Source organism: Balaenoptera borealis (assembly GCF_965194805.1).
Source record: "Balaenoptera borealis genome assembly, chromosome: 2".
Lineage (NCBI taxonomy): Eukaryota > Metazoa > Chordata > Mammalia > Artiodactyla > Balaenopteridae > Balaenoptera > Balaenoptera borealis.
In genome coordinates this window covers 146028024-146047200 of record NC_138867.1, presented here as the reverse complement: position 1 = coordinate 146047200, position 19177 = coordinate 146028024, and the positions used below count along the sequence as shown (strand labels likewise).

The window sequence follows — 19177 nt, the reverse complement described above, 5'->3', positions numbered from 1 at the left end:
ATACATGGTAGCTTAATACACGGACGCAACACCAGTAAGAAAGGCTATGATAGGCTTCCTGGGTCATTCATATTTCTCAGAATGTTATTGCCTTCTGTTATGGGTTGAATTGTGTCCTCCCCCCCAGATATGTTGAAGTCCTAATATTTTATTTGGACATAGGGTCGTTCCAGATATAGTTAGTTAAGATGAGATCCTACTGGAGTGGGGTGAGCCCTTAATCCTAGATGGCTGACTACTGTCCTCATAAGAATGTCGTGAAGATAGGGGCAGAGAGTGGAGTGATGCAGCCGCAAGCCACGGATTGACGGCCACCACCAGAAGCTCAAAGAGGCAAGGAAGGGTTCTACCCAGAGTCTCAGAGGGAGCATAGCCCCCTGACACCTTGATTTCAGAGTTCTAGCCTCCAGAATTGTGAGAGAATAAATTTCTGTTGTTTTAAACCACCCAGTTTGTGGTATTTTGTTTACAGCAGACTTTAGGAAATGGTCACACCTTCTTTTTGCATTCAAAGCAAGTCTAGCGCAGTGGAAAGTATAGCCTCTCAGGGTTGTCGGTTCCTCCTGCCCCCCAGATATAGAGGTAACACGCTTACCTTCTACTTCTTTGGATTTCACTGAACTCCCAGGCCTAGGAGGTCCACTAGAATTCCATGCTCATGGGGCAGCAAGGAGCAGCAGACACCTGTGTCACAGATGTCATCTGCTCATGTGCATGCTCCTCTGTCCTCCTGCACTTCGTTTACGGAACACGGGTTCAAAGACAAAACTCTTAAGAATTTCAGGGTGGTGACAGTAGAACATTAAAATCAAGCACAAGGCCCTCCTGAGCTTGAGGCTGTACAACTCAACCCAGGAACTGGCCCAGTGAGAAGGAAATTTATTTTTTTCTTATTCCTTTTGTGCCTTTTTGATCTCATACTATTTTTTAAAATTTATTTATTTTATTTTTGGCTGCATTTGGTCTTCATTGCTGCGCCTGGCTTTCTCTAGTTGCGGCGAGCAGGGGCTGCTGTTTGTTGTGGTGCGCGGGCTTTCATTGCGGTGGCTTCTCTTGTTGGGGCGCTTGGGCTCTAGGGTGCACAGGCTTCAGTATTTTTGGCACGTGGGCTCAGTAGTTGTGGCTCACAGGCTCTAGAGCGCAGGCTCAGTAGTTGTGGCGCATGGGCTTAGTTGCTGCAAGGCATGTGGGATCTTCCCGGACCAGGGCTCAAACCCGTGTCCCCTGCATTGGCAGACGGATTCTTAACCAGTGAGCCACCAGCGAAGTCCCCTCATACTATTTTTTTAATTGAAAAAAGTAGTATGGACCAGCTTTATAAGTAATCCTAGGTTTTGAGTTTTGCTTGCAAAATGCTGCTTTTTAAAATTCTTCCTGCTGGGGTCTCAGACCTAATCTGTAGAAATATATCTCAAGAATTTCTAATCAAGGATCATAAAGGATTTGGCCAATGTCCTTTAGACTATGTAGAGCACAGAGCTAGAAAGTTTAAAGGGGTTGGCTTGGTTTTTGGTTAAAGACCAAAGTGGTAAACAAGGATTATGTCTCATAGTTTATAGCCCAGAGGTCTTCCTTCTGTCCCTATAAACTGAGCCAGGCTTCATGCCTTTGGTCCTGAATGGAGCAATGCAAACCATTAAGACCCTAAGGAAATACTACTCAAAGTCTTTGCCTCAGCTTAGGACCTGTAAAGCTGAGTGCCCGAAGAATTTATGTCACTGATCATCCTGCCACCCAGGATATTCACTGCAGTGTGGTTGTGGCAGCAAAAGGCTGGAAACAACCTAAGTATCCAGCAAAAGAAGACTGGTTACATACATCATGATGGATCCATACTATGGGACTATGGGATAACCGTGCAGCTCTGCGGGCACTGCCATGAAACAACCGAGAGGGAAAAAGAAGGTGCAGAAGGATGCATTCCGTATGCTGCCATTTGTGTAAAGGGGGGAAAGGCATGGGTGCTCATGTTGGTAAGTGCGTGGATCACTTCTGGAAGGAAACACAAGGCGCTGCTTATCCTTGGGGAGGAGAACAAGGCCTAGGACCAGGATGAGAACACGTTCATCTCACCATAAATATATATTTTTAATGTGAGAGCTTATAGCCTATGGGGGAAAAAAAGGCAAAGGGAAGTTAAAGGGAGCAGTTTATAATATTAGATTGATTTGTCCTCTGAGGAAGATTGGAAAGGTCAGAGAAAAAAAATATATTTTCTCATTTTACACCTGGTAAAGTTTGAGGTAGGATGGCCTTGCTCTAAATGTTTGGTTCCGAACTTGTGAGCTTCAGAGATTGGAAGTGGGAGGGTGGTAGTCGGCTCATAGTAAGCACTTGATACAGTTTTAGTTTTTGAGTGAATGAATGAATAAATGAATGGATACTTCTTAGCTTAGTTGGGGATGGAGTGGGTGGGAGAAGTAACTCCAGTTGTGTTGTTCCCCTGCTGTGCACCAGAGGAGGCTTCTTCTGCTAAGGGCACCAACATCATTTCTACCTGTGGACAGGACTCACTACCAAAAACATCAGTGCAACATGTTTTTATCTTTCAGAGACACTGGGAAAACGAGAGAATCCTGAGAATGATACAAAAAGGACTGCAGAATACGAATGATGTTTAGTATCTTCTTAAAATACCCTGGGAGAAAAACCCCAAGATTCTGTCTCCCTCTCACCTATAAGAACTCCAGATAACTGAGAGCTGAAGTTTAGGAAAAGAAGACTCCAAATCAGTGAATAATAAAGGTCTGTCCTCTTTTGGTGTAGCCTGAGAAAGAAATAATACTGCTATGAAAAAAACAAAACAAAACCAAAAACAAAACAACACTGTGAATTGTTGTTCAATGGAAGCCCACTCTAGTAAATATATCGTGTGATTACTTAAAAATAACATTCACTCTTTTTTCCTGATTGTGAAAGTAATGCATGTTTCTTATAGAAAATTTAGAAAATTCAGTTATACTAGGATAAAAAGTTAATTAGAATTACCCATAATCCTACCACTCTGATTACACAGTTAATATTTTTACAGATTTTTTTTGTTTCTTTTGTGTGTGTGTGTGAATGTAATATACAATTGGGATCATAATCTAATCTCCTTTTTCACTTAATGTCTTGTGAACATTTTCTCAAGTCATTATTCATTCTCTTAAAAAATGGTAAGAGCCAAATTATTATTTAACCAGTCCCTGTTCTAATAGTTCATGATGATAAAAGAGCATTTGTTGATGAAACCCCTTGTAAAGAAATCTCTGTACTCATCTGCTTATTTTTTTAGAATAAATTTCCAGAAGTGGAATAGTTGGCTACAATGATACATTTTTAAGGTTTTTGAGTGATATTGTCTTTCAGAAGATGGTATTAATTTATATTCCCACCAACACTGTATATTTGTCAGTCCTGTGTATTGTGTTTTTAAAAATTCTTGACAAAGATATACCTTGTTTCTAAAACATGTTTAATGTCTTTACTAGTATGAGCATTTAAAAAATGATAATTGTCCATTTGAATTTCTTCTTTCTTTTAAAAATATATTTATTTATTATTTTTGGCTGCATTGGGTCTTAGTTGAGGCACGTGGGATCTTTGTTGTGGCATGTGGGTTTCTCTCTAGTTGTGGTGTAGGAGCTCCAGAGCGCGTGGGCTCTGTAGTTGGCGACACACCGGCTCTCTAGTTGAGGTGCTCGGGCTCAGTAGTTGTGGCACATAGGCTTAGCTGCCCCGTGCCATGTGGGATCTTAGTTCCCAGACCAGGGATCAAACCTGCGTCCCCTGCATTGGAAGGTGGATTCTTTACCACTGGACCACCAGGGGAGTCCCTGAATTTCTTGTTTCATGCATGCCTGTTCATCCTTTTCTGCATTTCAGGTATTAGCGTTTTATAATATGTATTGATTTACAAGAGGTCTATATAGTAAGATCAACCTTTACCACATTTGTTAAAAACATTTTCTCCAATTTGTCATTTTCCTTTTTGGTGATATTTGATGTCTAAGTCTTGCAAATTTATTCAAATATATATACTCATCCTGGCCTTTTGTTTCTTCCTATGCCTTAAGCTCTAGGCCTTCTCCTCTGAAATAACCTGTGTTTTCTTTTAGTTCTCTTGTGATTTTTTTTTTTTTAGGGGGTGGATATTGATATTTCTTTGTAGTTCTTTGGGTTTGAAAGAGTTAATTTGTATGTTGGGACCCACCAAATGGAGGCTGCCCCAGTGGCCTGGCCTACATCACAAATCTAAACCTAAATCAGCCTGCACTTATGGGAAACACCTCGCTGTCTAGGAAACCTAACTACACCAATCACAGTCCTCCAACTCAGCTAAAGCTGGCTCACCTTACCCTAGAAAACAGGACCTCCTAGCCAGTCATGCCCTGTTTCCTCGTTGCCTCTTCTAATGCTCTCTAAAACTCGCTTTTGCCCAAAATCCCTTGGGAAGAATGTTCCACCACTTGTGAGTCACTGCACTCTCCCAATTCATGAATTGTTTTCCCTTAAATAAAGAACATGAAACTCATTACTAAATTGTTTTAGTTTTGTCATTTGACAAGTTCTTATATTTATTTTGATGCTGGTTTAAATAAATCCCTAGTTTTACTTTTTTCCCCCAAATTAACTAATTTCCCCTGCCCAATTTATTGAAGAATTTATCCTTTTCCCCTCAAAAGTGAAATGCCACATTTATCACACAGTTAATTTTTAAGTATGTAGGATATGTTTCTAAACTTTCAATTATTCCACTGATACTTCTCCATCCATTCTTGTGTCAACACCACTGTTTGAATTATAGCCTTGCAATATGTTTCAAGATTTGGCAATATATAGATCTATCCCCCATTTTTTTTTTTTTTAAAGAAATTCACGTTCTTTTATTTATTTATTTATTTATTTATGACTGTGTTGAGTCTTCGTTTCTGTGCGAGGGCTTTCTCTAGTTGCGGCAAGTGGGGACCACTCTTCATCGCGGTGCGCGGGCCTCTCACCATCGCGGCCTCTCTTGTTGCGGAGCACAAGCTCCAGACGCGCAGGCTCAGTAATTGTGGCTCACGGGCCCAGTTGCTCCGTGGCATGTGGGATCTTCCCAGACCAGGGCTCGAACCCGTGTCCCCTGCATTGGCAGGCAGATTCTCAACCACTGCGCCACCAGGGAAGCCCAATCCCCCATTTTTAAATTATAAAAATCTTAGCTTTTGTCATAGATATTCCTCCATTTGAGTGTTAGAAAAAGTGTTGTCATCCCTCCCCTACCCCCATCTACCCACAATCGTTAGAATTTTATTGAGTTAATTTGAGTAAAGTTGATATTTTCACCTATTTCTATTTCTTCAAGCCTTTCTTATTATGTTTAACCTTTAAATTTTCTTTATTCAGAGCCTGCACTTACTGTTTATTCTTAGATACTTTTCACTTTCACACTAGTTTTTTAAATCTATTTTTTATTTTTTATATTAAAACTTCTCTTTAAGTACCTATTGAAGCTTATCAAAGCTGGTTTAAAATTTTTTTTTCCAGGTGGGTACTTGGGTACCAGTCAGAAACCAAAGGCTCTTTAGTGGCAGCTATTTGTTGTTTGTTTTATACTTGGCATGGCGATTATCCCTTTATATGAAGTATCTTATTTAATGATACAATATCTCCAGCAGGTTGGTGCAATTTTTATTCCCAATTTACGCATGAGGGTTCCAAGCTTATAGAGTCTGAGGAACATGGCAAAAGTCACCCAGTTGCTAGCTGGATTTGAAACAGATCTGTGAATGTCCAAAAGAATCACAAAACCCAATCAATCTTCTGTGCCATCAGAGGAGCTGATTAAAGGGCGTGCCTTTCCGAAAACAATCAACTCAATTAAAAAGACAATGCCTTCCATCCAGCGGACCCTCCAAAAAGACTGGTTTTCTCCCAATGTAAGGCGTAGAATTTATACTTTGCAGGAGCACAAAAAAATATCCGTTGATTTACTGAGCCTCCTTTAGAATCAGGGACTCGTGGATAATCAAGAGCGGATTTTCCGGCGCTTTCGTGGAAACTGTCCGTTGGGAAATCCACCTCCCCATTGCAGGGCCGGTTAAAAAAAAAAAGCCAGGTGGAACCGACGAAAGGTTGGCTAGAACAGCGCACGCGGGAGAGAGAACTTTCTGGGGGCATCCTGCCCGCGCCTTTCACGAGTGGCGCGCGCAGGTGGCGCCGCGGTCTCAGCGCCGCGGTCCCAGCGCTGCCCGCGTGAGTCCGCGGGGTGCCCAGGAGGCCACCCGGCGCCCACGCGAAGGTGAGAGGAAGCTTTCCACCGAGGCGGGGGAGGAGGGCTGACAGGAAACGCAGCCAGCGCCGGCGAAAGAAAGACTCCAGTTCCCAGCCCCCCGCCCCGCGGGGTGCGGGGGCCGGCGGCGCATGCGCGAGGCCCGGCCCCCAATTCCCCCGGCGAGGGAGGAAGGCCCCCGGCGGCCCCGAGGCTGCGAGCCGCGGCGGGACCCGAGCGTACGCAGGGGCGCGGCGGTGGCGGGGGCTAGCCGGGCTACGGAGGCGGCAGTCAAGAGCGTGGAGCGCCCAGCGCTAGGGCCCATCCGCGTGCAGGCACCCCAGGGCACAGCCAGCTCGGCCCTGGGCCGGGGGGCCCGGCGCCCGCAGCCCCCCACGCCCGGAGAGGGATGCGTGAGTTTTGTCCCGGCTGGAGGGCAGGATGTGGGAGCAGGACAAAGGCTGGGCGGCGGGGGAGGAGTTGGGGACGGCGAGCCGGTGGCCGCTGCCGGAGCCCTGGCCTCTGGAGAGCTAGCGAAGTCGGCAACTTTCTCTGCAACTTTTGCGAAAGGGAAGATAAAAATTCTGCAAGTTGTTGCACAGCTCCAGGTCGCCTCAGGTCCCGCGAATAGAGGGGAGGGGGCACTGCAACCTTCCCGGGATGGGAGGCGACCGCCAGCTCCGCTGAGCGGGACAGGAGGGGGCGCCCGGCGGAGACCCCGGCCGAGGACGAGAGAGGATGGGATGCCGGGGGGCGCGCTGTGGCCGCTGAAGTTGCCCGTGTCCACACAGGGTGCGCCCTGAGAGCCCGGTAGCCTCGCATCGCGGCGCTGTAGACTCGATGATGGATGAGCCGTGGTGGGAAGGGCGTGTCGCCTCGGACGTCCACTGCACCCTGCGCGAGAAGGTCAGTCCCTCCCCGCCCTTGTCACTCGCAGGGCTGGGTATTTAAAGTCCCTTTCGCTCTCGACTCCGTATCCTCAGGTCGCCCTGCGTGGGAACTAGGAACTCCCGGTGCTTTTCTTTCCCCCTGCTCTTAGCCTCCTCCTGGGACAGTCGTGAGGTGAGAAACGAGACTGGAGAGCTTAAATTGGTTTTTCTGCTTAGGAGCCCAGAGTTCTCAGACAACTAAACTGTACCCCTTAAGGTGGTATTTCCCATAGTACTGTCACCCGAGATTATTTTAAAGGGTACATGAATGAACTTAAAAAAAATAATTATCGTGTATTTACTTTAATGTGCAATTTAAAAACATATGTATGGAGCAAGTTCTGCATAGGCTAAATGATGCTGATTTTCCATATATTGTAATGATGTAGGAGTTCCTTTTAAAATAAATTTAAGTGAAAGTAGTGACTTTACATAGAGAATAATTAGGTAAATGATAGTATAAGGCATACGTAGTTAATGCCCCCACCCCAAATATATCTAGGATGGGACTGAATAAGATTTAAGAAACACTAAAGGAGAGGCTACACAGCACTATTTACAATAGCCAGGACCTGGAAGCAACCTAATCGACAGATGAATGGATAAAGAAGATGTGGCATATATATACGATGGAATATTACTCAGCCATAAAAAGAAGTGAAATTGAGTTATTTGTAGTGAGGTGGATGGACCTAGAGTCTGTCATACAGAGTGAAGTAAGTCAGAAAGAGAAAAACAAATACTGTATGCTAACACGTATATATGGAATCTAAAAAAAAAAAAGAAAAAATGGTTCTGATGAACCTAGGGGCAGGACGGGAATAAAGACACAGACATAGAGAATGGGCTTGAGGACATGGCGAGGAGGGGGAAGCTGGGGCGAAGTGATAGTAACATCGACATATATACATTACCAAATGTAAAATAGATAGCTAGTGGGAAGCAGCCAAATAGCACAGAGAGATCAGCTCGGTGCTTTGTGACCACCTAGAGGGGTGGGCTAGGGAGGGCGGGAGGGAGACGCAAGAGGGAGGGGATATGGGGATATATGTATATGTATAGCTGATTCACTTTGTTATACAGCAGAAACTAACACACCATTGTAAAGCAATTATACTCCGATAAAGATGTTTAAAAATAATAATTAAATAAATAAATAAATAAATAAAGGAGAGACTACAAAACTAAGAGAATGTGGGGAGACAACAAACACTCCCCTGCCAGTTTGCCGCTGGTGGCAGAAGGTGGAGGCAGCTGAAACGTGATCTCTGCTTTCCCCTCACCTCAAAGGGAGAAGTGCTGATGGGCTCCGGGAAGGTGGAAGAGTCCAGGTGGGTTAGAGACGTGGCCTGTGTGTCTTGTCTCCTGCCCCTGGGCTGAGACTGGGAAGGGTGGTTTGAGGAACAGGTGTGAAATAAAGGTGAGTATTGGTTTCCTAGGGCTGCTGGGACAAAGTACCATAAACCTGGGGACTTAAACAATAAAAATATGCTCTCTCACAGTTCTGGAGGCTAGAAGTCCAAAATCAAGATGTTGGCAAGGCCTTGCTACTCCTTGGCTTTCCTTGGCTCGTGAGGCATCACTCCCATCTCTGTCTCTGTTGTCACGTGGTGTTCTATCTGTATCTATTTTCTCTCCTTGTAAGGACACCTGTCATTGGAATAGGGGCTACTTTAATCCAGTGTGACCTCATCTTAATTTAACTGATTACATCTGAAAAGACCCTATTTCCAAATAAGACCACATTTTTAGGTTCTGGGTAGACATGAATTCTGGGGGGACACCATTCAACCCAGTACAGGGAGAGAGAGGTCTTCTTAGTGGGTTACCTGGCTCCCTACACAAACAGGTCTCATATCCAGTGCACTTGCACCCAATGTCTATGGAGTTCTGCTTAAAAAGTCACCAGCTATTCAGGGTTTTTTCCTCATTAGGGGGCAGCTGTCTTCTAGTAAAATTATTTTTTCTTTTTTCCTATACCTAGTCTATCTCCGTCTTGCATTGCTTGTCCCGGCTGTGGCTTTCCTCTGCTTCCCTTGGTCTTCTTCCCAGCACAGAATGGCCCAAGGTGCAAGCACATTTTAGGCATCTGGAGAAGAAATCCAGGTCTTGGTGGTTCAATTAAAAAGCTGGGGCAACAAGGACTCAGAGGCAAAGAATATACAAATCAATTTTCACTGCAAAGTAAAGGAGCTGCTACAGTGGAGGATTACTGGACTGAATGTCAATATTATGACATAGTATGAGTGTGTTTCATGTTTGGTAATTGCAATCATTGTTGCTTTTGTTGTGGTCATCCATGTACAATGCTTAATGTCAGTCTATTTATCCCTTGTAAAAATAAAATACAGTGTGTGTGGGTGTGAAAAAAAAAAAAAAAAGCTGGGGCAGTGGGATGGTGGACCAGGCTGTAAGGTCTTGGTCCTCTTCTGGAGGTGGTGGCTAAATAAATTAGTGAGGCCTGCCGTGGAAATTGGGCTTCCTTGTTCATTGTAGGCTCGAGTGGTTGTCAGTTCTGCTCATAGCTTAGGAGGAATGGCTTTGACCTCATTGGTCCTTTCTAGCAGGAAGGATTTCTGAGAGCAGTATAAACTCAACCAGCTCAACTACCTGAGAACCCTCAACCTTTTGTATATAAGCAAGATTGTTCTAACCTCTCCTCCAGCCACTCAAAGGAGCAGGGCAGGCAGTTCCCCGTTAATTGTGCCTCACCCATGCCATAATTCTGTGTTAGTTCACTGTTGGGCTGCCTACCTTGAAGGAGGACGGGTTTGTCCAGGTTTTACAGGTTAGAGATAAAAAACTCACTCGGGTTGATACTCGGGGTCACCTGTGACTTGAAGCTGGTCTTATTAGGGTAAATCCTGGGTTTCTTTTTTTTTTAATTGAAGTATAGTTGATTTACAATGTTGTGTTAGTTTCTGGTGTACAGCAAAGTGATTCAGTTATACATACATATACATATTCTTTTTCATATTCTTTTCTGTTATGGTTTGTTACAAGATACTGAATATAGTTCCCTGTGCTATATAGTAGGACCTTGTTGTTAATCCACGCTATAGGTAATAGTTTGCATCTGCTAATTCCAAACTCCTAATTTATCCTTTCCCCACCCTCTTCCCCCTTTGGTAACCGTAAGTTTGTTCTCTGTGTCTCTGAGTCTGTTTCTGTTTTGTAAATAAGTTCATTTATATCATATTTTAGATTCCAATTATAAGTGATATCATATGGTATTTGTCTTTCTCTTTCTGACTTATTTCATTTAGTATTATAATCTCTAGGTTCATCCATGTTGCTGCAAGTGACATTATTTCATTCCTTTTTATGGCCAAGTAGTATTCCATTGTATATATATATCACATCTTCTTCATCCATTCATCTGTTGGTGGACATTTAGGTTGCTTCCTTGTCTTGGCTATTGTAAACAGTGCTGCTGTGAACATTGGGGTGCATGTGTCTTTTCTGTTCATTTCTTTTTTTTTAAATTAATTAATTAATTAATATTTTATTTGTGGCTGCGTTGGGTCTTCGTGGCTGTGCACGGGCTTTCTCTAGTTGCTGCAAGCGGGGCTACTCATCTTTGCTGTGCGCGGGCTTCTCATTGTGGTGGCTTCTTTTGTTGAGGAGCGTGGGCTCTAGGTGCGCTGGCTTCAGTAGTTGTGGCTTGTGGGCTCTAGGGCGCAGGCTCAGTAGTTGTGGCGCATGGGCTTAGTTGCTCCGTGGCATGTGGGATCTTCCCGGACCAGGGATCAAACCCGTGTCCCTTGCATTGGCAGGCAGATTCTTAACCACTGAGCCACCAGGGAAGTACTGCACGTATCTTTTCAAATTAGAATTTTCTCTGGATATATGCCCAGGAGTGGGATTGCTCGACCATGTGGCAACTCTAGTTTAAGTTTTTTGAGGAACCTCCATACTGTTTTCCATAGTGGCTGTACCAATTTACATTCCCACCAACAGTGTAGGAGGGTTCCCTTTTCTCCATACTGGCTTTCCTTGCTTATAATGTCATACTCTTTGTTTGTTGAATGCTGCCAGATGAATACAAAGTGTGTTTCCATCTATGCTGTTGAATTGTCATCATAGAACCAGGAGCAGTTATCCTCACTTGACTGGTGCAGGAAGCAAGCCTGGAATGACAGAGATAGTGGGAGCTCCCCCTTTGTCAGATATGAGATTCCAGTATAGTGTTATACTACAGTATATAAAATGTGACACTGGGGAAACAAACCTTGGTGTTGAATGCAAGCTACTAATGGCAGTGAAACCTTGAGCTGCTTATTTAGCCTCTCTAAACCTCTTTAAACATGGCCCCCATTGTTCATTCTTCCCACAACAGGCAGAACTTAGATTGTGTCACTTCCCTGTTTAAAGACCTCTGCCGTCATCCCATTGCAGTTACAATTTCCAGTCCTTATCACCACCTCTGTTACCTGACACAGTCCAGCCCTGGCCTGCTCTCCTGCCTGTCTCCTACCCCATCCCATTCTGACCTCCTTTCTCTTCCTTGAATAAGTCAAGCTCCTTCATGCCTCAGGGCCTTTGCACGGGCTGTTGTTCCCTCTATCTGGAGTCTCCTTTTCTCTATAACTGTTCCTCTGTGTCCCTCAATCGAATCATCCTGTTTTGTTTTCTATATAGCGTTTAACCAGTATCTGGGATTATTTTCTGTTTGCTTATTATCTTTTCCCCCACACGAGAATGTACGCTCCACAAGAACAAGCCTGTGTTTGTCTTGTTCAGTGCGGGGCCGCAGTGTGCGGAACAGAGACACCTCTGCAGAATGATGAGACGAGTGAATCTTCTTTAATTTCCTCTTCTGTAAACTGGGGGAAATGTTTTCTAGGAATGTTAGGATTCAGTGAGAGAACCTGAGAGCCGTGTGAGGCACGTGGCAGCTACTTGACAGGTGCTGCGCTTTTCTATGCTTTTCCACTTAACGACCACTCGGGGGGAGGCCGACAGCCCCTTCTGTGACATGCGTGGTTAGGGTAAGGCTTGGAGTTTGTGACCACCCTCTGAGGGGTTTGCAAGTATGACAGGGTCTTCGTAAGAAAGGCAGCGCTGGACCTTTGGATGGTGTTGGGGCTGAGGCTGGGAAGGGCAGCAGTGGGCCAGAAGTCATGTGCCTGCTGAGGGGTAGGACACAGGAACTAGACCCCATCAGCAAGATCTTCTACCCAGCCCCGCCCGGGAAGGCTTTCTGACTAGTGAATGGGAGGGTGGAACCCTCCTCCCGCCCAAGTTGCTATGGAGAGATGGCTCCCTTTCCTCTCTGTGCAGGCCCCCTTTATCCGGTGCTCAACCTTAAAGCACTCCTATTTATTTATTTATTTTATTGAAGTATAGTTGATTTACAATGTTATGTTAGTTTCCTGTGTACACCAAGTGATTCAGTTTTATATATATATATATACTTTTTCGTATTCTCTTCCACTATGGTTTATTACAAGATATTGAGGGACTTCCCTGGTGGTCCAGTGGTTAAGACTCCACACTTCCACTGCAGGGGGTGTGGGTTCAATCCCTGGTCGGGGAACTAACATCCCGCATGCCACGTGGTGCAGCCAAAAAAAAAAAAAAAATGATAATATAATTCCCTGTGCTCTACACTAGGTCCTTGTTTATCTATTTTATATGTAGTAGTGTGTATATGTTAAGCCTGAACTCCTAATTTATCCCTTCCCACCCACCTTTTCCCTTTGGTAACCATAAGTTTGTTTTTTACATCTATGAGTCTGTTTCTGTTTTGTAAATAAGTTAACTTGTATCATATTTTAGATTCCGCATGTAAGTGATATCATATGGTATTTGTCTTTCTCTTTCTGACTTACTTTAGTTAGTGTGATAATCTCTAGGTCCATCCATGTTGCTGCAAATGGCATTATTTCATTCTTTTTAATGGCTGAGTAATATTCCATTGTGTATATGTACCACTTCTTTATCCATTCCTCTGTTGATGGACATTTAGGTTGCTTCCATGTCTTGGCTATTGTAAATAGAGCTGCTGTGAACATTGGGGTGCATATACCCTTTCGGACCATGTTTTTCTCCAGATATATGCCCAGGAGTGGGATTGCTGGGTCATATGGCGACTCTATTTTTCTTTTTTTAAGGAACCTCCATACTGCATACTGTTTTCCTTAGTGGCTGCACCAACTTACATTCCCACCAACAGTGTAGGAGGGTTCCCTTTTATCCATATTCTCTCCAGTATTTATTATTTGTAGACTTTAATGGCAGCCGTTCTGACCAGTATGAGGTAATACCTCATTGTAGTTTTGATTTTCATTTCTCTAATCATTAGCAATGTTGAGCATCTTTTCATGTGCCTGTTGGCCATCTGTATGTCTTCTTTGGAGAAATGTCTGTTTAGGTCTTCTGCCCAATTTTTGATTGGGTTGTTTGTTTTTTCTGTTATTGAGTTGTATGAACTGTTTGTATATTTTGGAAATTAAGACCTTGTGGGTCACATCGTTTTCAAATATTAAATTACTCCTTTGATCATCCTACCTGGCCTTACTGCTTCTGCTGGAGCAGAGCTCGAGCCCCCCTCCTTTGACTACTTTTCTGCTGGGGCTGGGGGTACCAACCAGTACAGGGGAGTCAGGGGATTCTTCCTCATCACACCTGTGCCCTTGAACTTCTTCACTGAACGTGGGGGGAGGAGCAGATCATGCCCACCATGCTGGTGGTGACAATGAGGCTGTTGGTGATGTTTTTCTAGTAACCAGCTGTATGCCGCAAGGAGTGTTCAGATTAGACTGACAGCCACTTTTTTTTTTTTTTTTTTTTTTTGCCAAAAGATGCATCCACCCAAGTTTAAAATTAGCAGGTTCTGGGTACACATGATGAAATTAGGTCATGGGATGGCTGTCAGCTTGAGGGCCAACTTCCTGGTCCTTCAAGCCTCTCTCCCTTCCCCCATGTGTCCTGGCCCCAACCTCATGCTTCTCTCATTGTCCTCGTCACCTGTGTAGTAACTTGTCCTACTCACTAGATTGTGAGCCCCTTGCAGGCATGAGGTATGTGTGATATCTCGGGATTCCCAGACCAGTGTGAGGTGTGGAGGGAGGACAAGGGGTGTCCACCCCCCTCACCTGCTGCAGACACAGTCAATGGGGGAGCACAGAATGGAAGGACGAGGCTCAGATGGACTTGCGGGGGCACGTTGAACGGTGGTGCAGGAATGCTTCCCAGGGACCCTCCGTTGGGTCTTGGGCATGTCCCAGGAGGTGCCCCTGGCCTGGCTGGGGCAGCCTGTGTGGGCAGTTGCAGTGCCAGGCACAGGACCGGTGGGAGGCTGCCTCCTGGCCTCCTACAGACTTAGATAGTAGACAGTCTCGTTCTCTCCTTGGATAATGTGGGGGGAGGAGAGGAATAGGGGAGGGGCTAGAAAAGGAATTTCCCACAAGGGCAGATCTACTGACCTGGACCGAAGTCCAGCCTCAGGATCTTAGGAAAAGAACTACAGGTTAAGCCCGGATAATAGAAGTCTAGATCATTCCTCCCACACTTATGTCGGGAAGTTCCATTTTCCTTCCTGAATTTTATGAGCAGCACAATAGATAGAACTTGCTCTGGTCTCCTTTTGACTTATGTCCATTTTTCACATAATTGTCCCTCCAGTTAGGAAGAAGTGCTTATATTAGTGAAGCAAAGAGTGTGTTTAAGGACCCTCATCAATCACTGTGATTTAAGGCTTCTTGGGTATGTGAAAGACTTTCTGAATATAGGGGTTTGGGGGGGGTACTTGGGGAAAGAGTACCCCACCATCCCGAAGACACGTTGACAAGCCCTGCTTGGCATGACCTGTTAGCTTTATCTTCTGGGGCTCTGGGGAGCCCACGTACCCAAGGCTCGCTTCTCCTCCATCGGGCATTCGTCTTCTCCCAGGATCGGAGTCGCCTGGTACCTTAGGGGTCTTCCCCATCGCCCCAGATTTGAGATCTGCAGAGCAACCAGCCACCAAATGTGTTTTCCCTACTGAAGCCAGCTCCTTGCACACTTAAAGGTCTTTAGCTGTGTGAGACCATGTTTTTTTGAACCAATGGAGTGATAAAGGACATTTTTACTGATTTGGGACTGAATTTATACAAAGACCTAAAACACCAACAACAAAAATGATGCTTAGTGAGGATGATGTTAGTGGCTACTATTTATTGAGCACTTCCCATATTTCAGGCAGTGTGCCAAGCACGCCCCTGTGTATTATCTCACTCCTCATATCTGCCCCGGTGCTGGGATTGACCCCTTGTTATAGATGGAAACTACAAGACTCAGAGGGTGTCAATCACTCTCTTGAGATCAAATCCCTGATTGTCTCAGAGCCTGAACATAAATTTGGGGAGAAAAACATCCATTTTAGCAAAGAATGGAAGTACAAGGCAGGGAACAATTGAGGCTCTGCCCTCCATGATACTGTAGGCTCTGTATTTTAGTTTGTGGTACAATGGCTCTCCAAGAGCTAGGTTCTCCCTAAACCATTCTGAGAAGCCTGACTGCCCGGCCAGGGCCCCCCTTGTTTGGTCCTGGTGGGTCCTGGTGCCTCACCTGTGCATGGTCCTTCTCACCTTGAAGTGATTTGGCCTCTGCTGTTGCCTGCCCTGGGGTGTACTTGGTAGGCTGTTCCTATTCCCCCTGACTGGGGAAAGGGAGAGATGCTGTGGGGCCTTCCTCTCTTGCCCGAACTCTGACAGCTGCATGTGGTAGAATCTCATCCCTCATCTGTCCTTCACCTGGGTTAAAACCGCACCATTTTCTAGTGACCCCTAAAGCTTGCACATTCTTTTATGTCTCTTTTCCAACATCAATACTCTCTTCTCACTCCTCCCCTTAAATTTCTTGAATTTCCCCACTGCAAGGCTGAACATCAGTCTCCTCATAGAAGGTGGTGACCCAGGTCCACGCTCAGCCATTTGGCTAGGTCACCTCCTAACTGGTTTTTCTATTCCCTTCTCCTCCCTCTGGGTTTCTACACCCCCAGGGAACAGTTCTTCCCAAATCGTGAGGCACACCCAGATCCACCCATAAGAAAGTGTTCCAGACACTGGGATGTGTCTGCCCAGCTTCCTTCCAGGAATGTGTTACTCAGGCCTTTCAGACCCACATGCTGGTTTTGACAAACCCTTAGGTACTGACATGGTGATGATCCTTAAGTGAGACCCTAAGCAGCCGGCCCTCAGGGCCCCTTCCTGGAGGTAATGGTGAGGCTTTTAGTATGAGCAGGAGTTTCCTGCGTGCATCCTGAAGAGAAGATCTGGGCTGCTCCCAAGGTGTGTGCAAACAGAGGATGGAAGGTGGGTTGAGAAATGGGGTTTGTAGGTGGAATGAGATGTCATTCAAAGTGGCATCTAGCTTGGAGACGCCCTGACTCCACTGCCTCACCTGTGTTCTGTAGGAAGCTGGGGACAAGACTGAATCAGAACTTGGCGTTTTCTCTCGAGTCCTACACGCCTTAGGATAAGGAAGTGTTCAGTGTGCCCTCAACACTCAGCTGAGACTTGGTCTCTGCACCTGATCTGTGGAAGAAGCAGATTATCTTGGAGCCTTCCTTTCATCTATAAACCAGGAGAGTGATCCCTGCCCCCTGCCTCCCAGGTATCCTGGGAGAAAATGGGTGTCCTCCATCAGTCTCCAGGGCCTCTGGAAGGGTCTTGGTGGGCACCCTGGTTGGTTGGAAAAGCCTGTGCTCCCTAAGTGAGGGGAGGACAGTTAAGGCTTTGGCTTGGCCCTGTGCCCTTGCCCTTGACTTGTTCTTTGTCTTCCTAAACCACATAGCCCCCTGGGTAAAGGGAGTGTAGCCAACAGTTCTCTCTGAGGGAACCTGGCAGAAAGAGGTGACAATTTTGGTCTGTTATTTTCTCTCTCTTTTTTTTTCTCTTTTTTTTTTTTTGGCCATGCCGCCCGACTTGCAGGATCCTAGTTCCTTGACCAGGGATCGAACCCACGCCCCCTGCAGTGGAAGCATGGAATCTGTTATAACCCCTGGACTGCCAGGGAAGTCCCTTCATTTTTTTTTAAAGTTATTAAACACACAGAGTGGGATTTTTGTTTGTTTGTTTGTTTGTTTAGGAAACTGCAAAAATAAATACAAGCACACAGAAGAAAGTAAAATTCCCCCCCACAGTCCCACCCCTTGGAAGTAATTTGTTGACATTTTGGTGTAGGTTCTTCGGTTCCTTTGTGTGCCTGTCATCACAATACATTTTTATTTCGGAGTTTTTTTTAGTAAAAATGGAAAATATCTTTTCTCAAAACACTTTGTTGATTTTGTAGTATGTCATGCTCACATTTCCATATCATTCTTCTCCACCCAATTCCTGATTATTGGACTTTAGCAAAAAATTAGAAACGATTGTGTTTATTTAGAATAGACAATATAAGAACATGGTAAAAAGAAAAAAGCCCAGGTTATATGAAAGGGTGGATGGTGAAGGGGCTCTAGTTTTCCTCCCTGAAAGGTACCACTGATCCCAATTTCTCATGAATCCTTCCAGAGTTCTCTGCATGAACAAACCAAGTGTGTGTGTTCTAACACAAGTGGTAGTAGCATTTACACACTTCCCTGTACCATTTGATTTTTTTAAATGTTTACATTTTAATAATTTAAATATTTTTTATGAAACCACCAAACAGAAGCTCAATGACGAGAAGGGATTTTTTTTTGGTCTTTTCTGCTCATTGTAACAATAAAGCTATAGTGTAGATGCTCAATATATTTGTGTTGAATGAATGAACGAAATATTTCTTTTTGGTAATTTTTTTATCCAAATATATACATTTTATTTTATATAAATGTTATCATAGTATATTATAGTTTCATAACAATTTTTTTCTTAACTGCATATACTAAGTAACTTTCTATGTCATTAACTATTCTTCTGCAGTATCATGCGTAATGTTTTATTGTATGGATATACCATGATTTAACTCATTTCTTTGTTGGACACTTAGATGGAGCTGCTTATTCATTTTTTTAATTGAAGTTAATTTATATACAATACAATGTACAGATCTTAAGTGCGTATGCAGTTTTGAGTATACAGTGAGTTTTGACAAAGGTATATACTCATGTAACTACCACCATAGTCAAGATATAGAACATTGCCGTCAACCTAGAAAGTTCCCAGGTACCTTTTCTCAGTCACTCACCCCATCACACTCCCAGCCCCAGGCAATCACTGATCTGCTTGTCTGTGTGGATTAGTTTGTGTTTTCCAGAGTGTCATATAAATGGAGTTACATGTATGTGCTCTTTTCTGTCTGCCTTTTTTAGCTTAGAGATTCACTTTTGAGATTCACTTTTGAGAACACTTTTGAGATTCACCTATGTTGTATCTATTAGGAGTTTATTTTTTATTGCTGAGTAATATTCCACAGTATGTATATTACATAATTTGTTCATTCGTCCCCCTCTTGATGGTCTTTTGGGTCATTTCTCCTGTACCATTTGATTTTACACAGCACTGCAGTGGTGATCCTATTCTTCTGTCTGCGAGCGTGCTCATGAGAATAAATGCCTAAAATGGAATTGCTGGTCTTGGGGTGTGATTTTAAGAACTTTGAGTTTCACCAGTTAATAAATTATCAAAAGTTGCACCAGCCTGCACTTGCACCAGTGGTGTGGGAGGGTGTCAGCTTCCCAGTAACTTTGCTAACCCTGGATATTAGCCTTTAAAAAAAAAAAAAGTCCATGCCGGGCTTCCCTGGTGGCTCAGCGGTTAAGAATCCACCTGCCAGTGCAGGGGACACGGGTTCAAGCCCTGGTCCGGGAAGATCCCACATGCCGCAGAGCAACTAAGCCCGTGTGCCACAACTACTGAGCCTGCGCTCTAGAGCCCGTGAGCCACAACTACTGAAGCCCGTGCGCCTAGAGCCCATGCTCTGCAACAAGAGAAGCCACCTCAGTGAGAAGCCTGCGCACCGCAACGAAGAGCAGCCCCCGCTCACCGCAACTAGAGAAAGCCCACACGCAGCAACGAAGACCCAACGCAGCCAAAAATAAATAAAT

At 44.6% G+C, this 19177-nt stretch overlaps 1 protein-coding gene across 1 annotated transcript in view; it reads left to right on the top strand.

The window, feature by feature from the left end:
• The first annotated feature begins 6282 nt into the window (after positions 1 to 6282).
• The window catches only part of CCNJL (cyclin J like), a 57688-nt gene continuing 44793 nt past the window's right edge, over positions 6283 to 19177 (top strand). The window contains 5 exon segments of the mRNA XM_082379894.1: positions 6283 to 6504; positions 6506 to 6548; positions 6551 to 6633; positions 6635 to 6648; positions 7027 to 7141. Of these exon segments, the coding sequence (XP_082236020.1) occupies positions 6388 to 6504; positions 6506 to 6548; positions 6551 to 6633; positions 6635 to 6648; positions 7027 to 7141 (372 nt within the window). The 5' untranslated portion in view covers positions 6283 to 6387.